The sequence below is a fragment of the Poromitra crassiceps genome (assembly GCF_964638095.1).
Source record: "Poromitra crassiceps genome assembly, contig: HAP1_SCAFFOLD_1064, whole genome shotgun sequence".
NCBI lineage: Eukaryota > Metazoa > Chordata > Actinopteri > Beryciformes > Melamphaidae > Poromitra > Poromitra crassiceps.
In genome coordinates, this window is record NW_028151346.1 from 12501 (window position 1) to 20644 (window position 8144).

At 42.7% G+C, this 8144-nt stretch overlaps 1 protein-coding gene across 1 annotated transcript in view; it reads left to right on the plus strand.

The window, feature by feature from the left end:
- LOC310771701 (indian hedgehog B protein-like) overlaps positions 1–2247 on the plus strand; it is a gene marked incomplete at both ends in the record, with an annotated part of 12330 nt that extends 10083 nt beyond the window's left edge. The window contains one exon of the mRNA XM_083664247.1: positions 1487–2247. Within this exon, the coding sequence (XP_083520373.1) occupies positions 1487–2247 (761 nt within the window). The remainder of the gene's footprint in view (positions 1–1486) is intronic.
- Between the last annotated feature and the right edge of the window lie 5897 nt (positions 2248–8144).

Below are 8144 nucleotides of genomic sequence, written 5' to 3' on the forward strand. Positions count from 1 at the left end.
CTTCAGTCAGTGTCAAAGTCTCATCTGCTTTATAGATCTCTCAGTAACCTGAAAACCCTGCAGATGAAGCCAGCAGAGATTTCTTTCCCCACTCCTGCTGCTGCACTGTTTTTCCACTGCACCCTTTCTCCACTGCACCCTTTCTCCACTGCACTGTTTCTCCACTGCACTGTTTCTCCACTGCACTGTTTCTCCTCTGCACTGTTTCTCCACTGCACCCTTTCTCCACTGCACTGTTTCTCCACTGCACTGTTTCTCCACTGCACCCTTTCTCCACTGCACTGTTTCTCCACTGCACCCTTTCTCCACTGCACTGTTTCTCCACTGCACCCTTTCTCCACTGCACTGTTTCTCCACTGCACCGTTTCTCCACTGCACCCTTTCTCCACTGCACTGTTTCTCCACTGCACCCTTTCTCCACTGCACTGTTTCTCCACTGCACCCTTTCTCCACTGCACTGTTTCTCCACTACACTGTTTCTCCACTGCACTGTTTCTCCACTGCACTGTTTCTCCACTGCACCGTTTCTCCACTGCACCCTTTCTCCACTGCACTGTTTCTCCACTGCACTGTTTCTCCACTGCACTGTTTCTCCACTGCACTGTTTATCCACTGCACCCTTTCTCCACTGCACAGTTTCTCCATTGCACCCTTTCTCCACTGCACTGTTTCTCCACTGCACCGTTTCTCAACTGCACCGTTTCTCCACTGCACTGTTTCTCCACTGCACTGTTTCTCACTGCACTGTTTCTCCACTGCACCGTTTCTCAACTGCACCGTTTCTCCACTGCACTGTTTCTCCACTGCACTGTTTCTCCACTGCACGGTTTCTCCACTGCACTGTTTCTCCACTGCACTGTTTCTCCACTGCACTTTCTCCACTGCACCCTTTCTCCACTGCACTGTTTCTCCACTGCACCGTTTCTCCACTGCACTGTTTCTCCACTGCACCGTTTCTCCACAGCACTGTTTCTCCACTGCACTGTTTCTCCACTGCACCATTTCTCAACTGCACTGTTTCTCCACTGCACCTTTTCTCCACTGCACTGTTTCTCCACTGCACTGTTTCTCCACTTCACCATTTCTCCACTGCACTGTTTCTCCATTGCACTGTTTCTCCACTGCACCCTTTCTCCACTGCACTGTTTCTCCACTGCACCCTTTCTCCACTCCTATGAGGATTTGTTTTCAGAAATTGTCTTCCTTCCACTGTTTTTTGTCTCTTCACACCTTCATCCTCCTGTTTCCATCATCCTCCAAGTTAAGACATAATCTCTTGCTCAGCGTGTTAGGCGCGTAGGCGCGTACCATGTATGGTTCAGTCCTTCTCGCAGCGACCCAGGTCCAATGTCCTCCCCTCTCTCTCTCCCATCCTGCCTGTCTCTCTCTACACTGTCTGTCCAATGAAGCAGAACTGCCTAACAACAAAAAAAATCGATTTTAAAAATAATAAACAAATCCTCTCTTTCTCTCTCCATCTCTCCAGAACATTCTGTGGCAGCGAAAACCGGCGGCTGTTTCCCCGGCGATGCCCAGGTGATCCTGGAGGGCGGGGCTACTAAACAGGTGCGCCACCTTCGCCCCGGCGACCGCGTCTTGGCTTCCTCCGCGACGGACGGCAGTGGCCCTCTTCTCTACAGCCCGGTCGTCTCCTTCCTGGACCGCCAGCCCGACGCCACCAAGACCTTCTATGTCATCGGCACCGCAGCGGGACTTAACGTCACGCTCACGGCCGCGCACCTGATCTTTGTCGCGGACGGGAACTGTACCGGCGCGTCAACCGAACCACCGGAGAGGGAGGAGACGGTCGAAGGGCCGTTTCCGGGGTCCAGAGAGGAGAGAAAAACAGCAGGTCTGAGGACGGTTTTCGCCAGCCAGGTGCGGCCGGGACAATGCGTGCTGACATCGCGGGGGAGCGCGGGGTCGGAGGCGACGCTGTCGGCCGTGACCTCTGTGGAAGAGCGGGGGAGCACGGGGGTCTACGCCCCGCTCACCCAGCACGGCTCTATAGTGGTGGACGGGGTCCTGGCGTCCTGCTACGCTGCTCTGGACTGGCACCATCTGGCCCACTGGGTCCTGGCCCCGTTACGGTTCTTCTACAGCCTGAGGGGACCTTCAGAACCGCAGAGCGACGGGCTGCACTGGTACCCCCGGCTCCTGCAGAGGCTGGGGCAAACGCTGCTGGGCGCTGGACATTTCCACCCGTGGGGGTTTGAAGAGGGACAGAGACATGAGGTTTCACACTGATGACTAGTTTCACTTGCGTCTATTCAGGAGCACCGACGTACAGAGGACACCTGTCTTTCTTGACACAGAGACAGTGATTGAGGGACCATCAAAGACAATTGTGTTTTGTAGTGGAAATGTCTTTTTTACGAACACTACTTTCACTGCAAAACTGTGGTACAGGAGGAGCGACACTGATGAAAGAGATGTATTTGTTTTATACTTTGGGCAAAACAGAAGATTAGAGAGACTGAGGTGTGAACCTCTCTGAAGACAATCAAAGACTGTCCTTTTGAAAAATGCTTGGTAGAATTTCAAACTAGCAAGTATCTCCCCTATTCATTCGAGAAGCTCACTGGTGAAACTAAAGCTGGAACTGGCATTGATTATACGCATTGTGTGTGTGTGTGTGTGTGTGTGTGTGTGTGTGTGTGTGTGTGTTCGGGTGCGTGCGTGCGTGCATGTGTGCGTGCATGTGTGTGTGTGTGTGTGTGTGTGTGTGTGTGTGTGTGTGTGTGTGTGTGTGTGTGTGTGTGTGTTCGGGTGCGTGCGTGCGTGCGTGCATGTGTGTGTGTGTGTGTGTGTGTGTGTGTGTGTGTGTGTTTTTCACCTTTGTATTAAGTTGATTTCACCTCAGAGCACATCACAGAGCAAAGCCAAGGACTGTGACAAAGGGACCCATTTCAAAATGGAAGCTTTTCACACAAAAAGTAAAATGCTGAACCTAAAAAAATATGTCACCGTTCATTCTCTAATGTATTTAATGCAAAAGCATTTTGCTTAAATGCCTCTTACCAACAAGGAGAGGCTCGGTCACAACTACTCAACAGTGTGAATAAATTTGAAGAAGAAGATGAAAGAAATGTGTGAGGAGACAAAAGAGGTAAGGCATACAGGGAGTAGCATGAAGGAAACCAATGAAAGCATATGTTGTAGCTCTCTACATGATGTACATAGGTATTTATATAGATCAGTAATGTTAAGAACGAAAGTCAGTCTGCAGGTGTGTCTGTCAGGCGTACTATATATCTCAAGTTGTACCTTTGTTTACCAAACAATTACAAAGGACCGCAGCTCTATTTATTCTCAGCCATCCGTAAACCCACTGACTTCAGGTATTTACTATACTGTCTGCATATGCATATATATATATATATATATATATATATATATATATATATATATATATATATATATAAATTTTAATCACAACACAGTTCATTACAAGATGGATGGCCATTATAGAGTTATAGAGTTCTATGATGGCACTACTGTTGTGTTCATGTCTGTATCTCTCTGTACAGTCAGTACAGTCAGTACAGTCTGTACAGTGTATCTCTCTGTACAGTCAGTACAGTCAGTACAGTCTGTACAGTGTATCTCTCTGTACAGCCAGTACAGCCAGTACAGTCTGTACAGTCTGTACAGTGTATCTATCTGTACAGTCAGTACAGCCAGTACAGTCAGTACAGTATGTACAGTCTGTACAGTGTATCTCTCTGTACAGCCAGTACAGTCAGTACAGTCTGTACAGTGTATCTCTCTGTACAGTCAGTTTGAAAGTCTGTTTCTTCCTCATCCTGTCAATAGCGCTCATTTATACATCCTCATGTTTTTGATCAGGTCTTTTGTTTAGGAGTTCATATTTTGCCAAATGTTTTTTCATGGTTGAATTTCCAGGTCAGTAGTATCTAGATAAAGCATATATATATATATATATATATATATATATATATATATATATATATATATATATATATATATATATATATATATATACAACATTATACACGACACTCAGGCTACACCCAACTACTGTATTAGGCAATATCATATTGAATTACAGTTCGCAATTATCTTTACTCTTGAATAATATGAGTTTATTTGTTTGCTTTCAATCTTTGCCTGGTCTTTTTTCGTGCCATCTATCACACAAGACTGGCAGAGATACACAAGAGCTGATTTTTAACAGAACTGAAGGCAGTTGTGATCAATGGATAAAGCATCAGATCTCATTGGACAAAATATACCAGTTCCTGATTGCATCCAACCACGATGTTTGTTGAGTATGGTTTGTGTAGGTACTCATACATTGTGATCTAGGAAATCCAAGGCATTATTTTATATGTGTGCAATTATGTACTGTATATTAAGCTGTTGTCTGAGAAACTATTTAAAGATCTATTTTTAAAAAAGGATGTAAATGTATTATTGTTATTTTTGGCAACATACAATTTGTATTTGAAACATAAAGTTGTTCTTTGTCAACCAAAAACTACTCTGTGCCTTTTTGATAACATATAGGACTCGAAAAAGATAATGAATCGTACATGACTTATCAGTGACAAATGTTGCTTACGGTTTGTAATAAAGTTGGTTTTTCTATTGGATCTTTTAGTTCAGAAGCACTTGCATACTATGCAGACAGCTTTTCATGTGTAAGTTCTCCATGAGTAACTGCTGTTTATGGTAATGCATCATATTAGTAGGAATTGCAAGCAACATTGTGACTGCACCATGAATATCTGTGGTTAGAGGGTGGGCTGCTGTTGGGTTTCAGCACCAAGGACAGCAGCACACAGCAACACGTTCTCTTTCCTCCTCTTCATGTCTGACTGTTTTCCTTTTTTCAAGGATGGACAGCTACTTGATGACGACAGCACCCCCTGTTGGCTGCTTCAGAGCTTGCAGGGAAGACAACCCTGCAGCACAGTAGCAGAGAGCAGGATACTCTCTTTTTCTGTCTCCCTGTTATTGCTTATTTCTGTATCTGAACATTTTTCAGACAACAAAATGAGACAGTTGACATTAATACATGCAAATATGTAGGTGCTCCCCTTCTTCCCAGACAGTTTCTTTTGATTTAAATTGGGAATTTGATTGAATATTGATTTTGAACTGCAACCACACGTAATACAGTGCACTCCTCTTATAGTGATCACCTTGGGACGTGTCAAATTGATCACTATGAGCGGATGATCATTATAACCGATTTTTTTTCTTTATTTCTCATGCAGATTACATCTAATTGTATAATATTACATGAATACAGTACATATAAAGTAAAGGAATGTTATTGACTTTAAAAATCCATACAGTAAGTTAGTTAGGCCTCCACCTGTTTCAAACACGGCCTCATGTAGACAGAGACGCCACCATCTCTCCACAGACAGAGATGCCACAATCTCTCCATGCACAGAGTATCGCTGCTGTATCTCATTGGCTCATTTTTGGCAGTTTGTAACTAAAAAAATAAATACAATTACTGTAGTTTTAATTTTTTTTGCATTGTTCTCAGGTGGGACAAGGCCCAAAATCATCACTGTAAGCTGAGTATTGATCACTATAAGCAAATTATTTAAACAGCATGTGTATAGGAATGATTCGGGACCAAGCTTTTTGATCAATATAAGCGTTTGATCACTATAACCGTGATCACTATAAGCGGATTCCACTCTAATGTAATAATAACACTCAAACCTTGACAGACTAAAACATGCAGAGAAAGATATTGAGATTAATTATAATGATCAACATTGTAACTAGAGATAGTTTGTCAGTTTGCTCAAATTCAACAAGGATGATGATGATCAAAGAAAATGCGTTCCCTTTATTTAAGGTCTATTGTAAACAAGAGGAATGCTGTCCAACTCCAGCCCCGCCCCTCAAATCAGAAGAGTCACACAAGTTCAATAAAGCAAAAGAGATTCTATATCATCTTTATTATTATTGGTCGGTAAGGTACAGGAAAAACCTTTTCGTCTTATCCCATAGTTCATAGCAGGAGACTTTTCCATAGACAGATAGAGAACCAGACCCAGTTAAAACAGTCACTTACCAAGTTTCAAATATTTGAAATGATGTGAGAGGTGTTTGATTTATGATGTTCTTAAATGTGAGGATTTATAAATGCAAGGGAAATTTATCATGCACATCTCAAGTGGTTCAAACATTAGAAACCATTTGAAAATGTGTTTACCCAAGTCTGGTGGTTCGAAATCGATCTGTGTCCTGTCTCCATTTCTTCATGTTTAATTAACAGAGTTCGGGCCACAATACATGGGCAACATTTTGAGGCAGTTAAGACCAGGACTGATGTGAGGGAGATTTAAGGAGAAGAATATGTCCACCATCCCCTTGCAATTTCTTAAAATAAATAAATAAATAAATCTAGCTGATTATGATCATATAACACACAATCCAGAATCCCACCGTAAAACCAGCACCTGTTCCGACCGCCTCAAAAAGTTGCCTAAAGTATCATTGTCTTAAATCAAGGGTGTTCACACAACAACACATGGGAAGTCAGCATGCTCACAGTAACTCACATACAGATATGAATGTCTTTATAGAATATGTATCTGTCATCACAGCTTGGCAAAATTACACATACACAACAAATGCACAATAACACCTGGAACCATAATGCCAGTGGGAAAAGACCCAGAGACGTTTGAATCATCTGTATCCAATCAGAAAAGCTTCCTGTAAAATGGACGGCGCCATTCCCAGGTATATTTGTCAGGATATCGTCCAATAACAATAGCCCATAGATAAATAATTTATTTCTCTCAAACAGCTCACATACACATGCAAATGCACATACACACAGACGCACACAGGCACGCACGCACGCACACGCACACACACACACACACACACACACACACACACACACACTTATTACATCTGAATAATTATCATGAGAAATGTGGATCTCTTTCAAATGATCGATTGATTGAATGAATGCATGGATGAAGGCGTGGAGTTAGTTTTAACTACCTAGGGTGGCTACCGGTATGTTGAGAGCAACAAACCTAACAGGGGTACAAAACACTCCATAACATCTCCAGTTGGCATTGTATTGACATAAGTTACTTTAGGTATATATAATCATTGCTTGGCAGCATACAAAAATAAAATTAGTTGCTCTGGTGCATATTCTGGAGCATCTGGATTTGAGTTAAGTCATCTCTATGCAAACAGGAGAACTAGTTTCGGCACATTTCTTTCAAATGAATGAGACTGGCTCAGTTATTGGATATTTGATAAGCATTAGGATGTAACTGTTTAAATATCTAGCTATTGTGTCACCATTAGCAGCTATGTTTGCTGGCTAGCTTTGTCAGCTAGGCTGGCTAATGCATAATAGTATCCCTAGTCAAAACATCCTTTAAAATGTTTGCACATTCCCACTCCAAATAGCACTTCAAGTTAAACCATATCACTCAAAAAAACATCCAATCAAACTGTGCTATGATTCTAGCAAGCCTGTTGTTCCACTTAATAGGACTGTAAAACTCTTATTTCTGCTTCATTTTATATTGGATTCCTGCAAGACCTTTTGACAAAGTTGGTGTCAGATGACCTGGATTTCAACAGGTTTGTAGTTCTCATACTCCATAGAATCTAAACTAAGACAACAACTAAGAGCCCATATTTCACAAGTAAACATTTAAAACGGGAATTAGGGAAAGTGATCAGAAGGCAAAACGCAGTGTCTCAGGAGGTTAATCACCAATCTGGCAATCCCCAGGACTAATTAGAGTGATTGTAGAATAGTACACACAGCAACTTTCAGGGGAACAATCACTATACCTGGCTATCCTGTCACAAACACAGCATGGGGATGGTGGAGATTTGGGAGAGAGCCACACACTTACCCACTTAATCTAAATCAAACCATCTACAGCAGATTCTCATACCAGGACAACTCAGTACCTGGTAAGCTGTATGTATCATTCACATACTGGGCCGGTGAAGTGACTTATGTGTTTCAAATAGCAATAGCCATAGCGCCTCCACCCGGGTATCTATTCTGTGTACTATTTTCTCCAGCACTTCCTCTTGAGGGTGGAGCAACAGTGTGAGAGCAGTGTGTGAAAGTTGAGACTTCTTCACTGACTAGATATGTATCC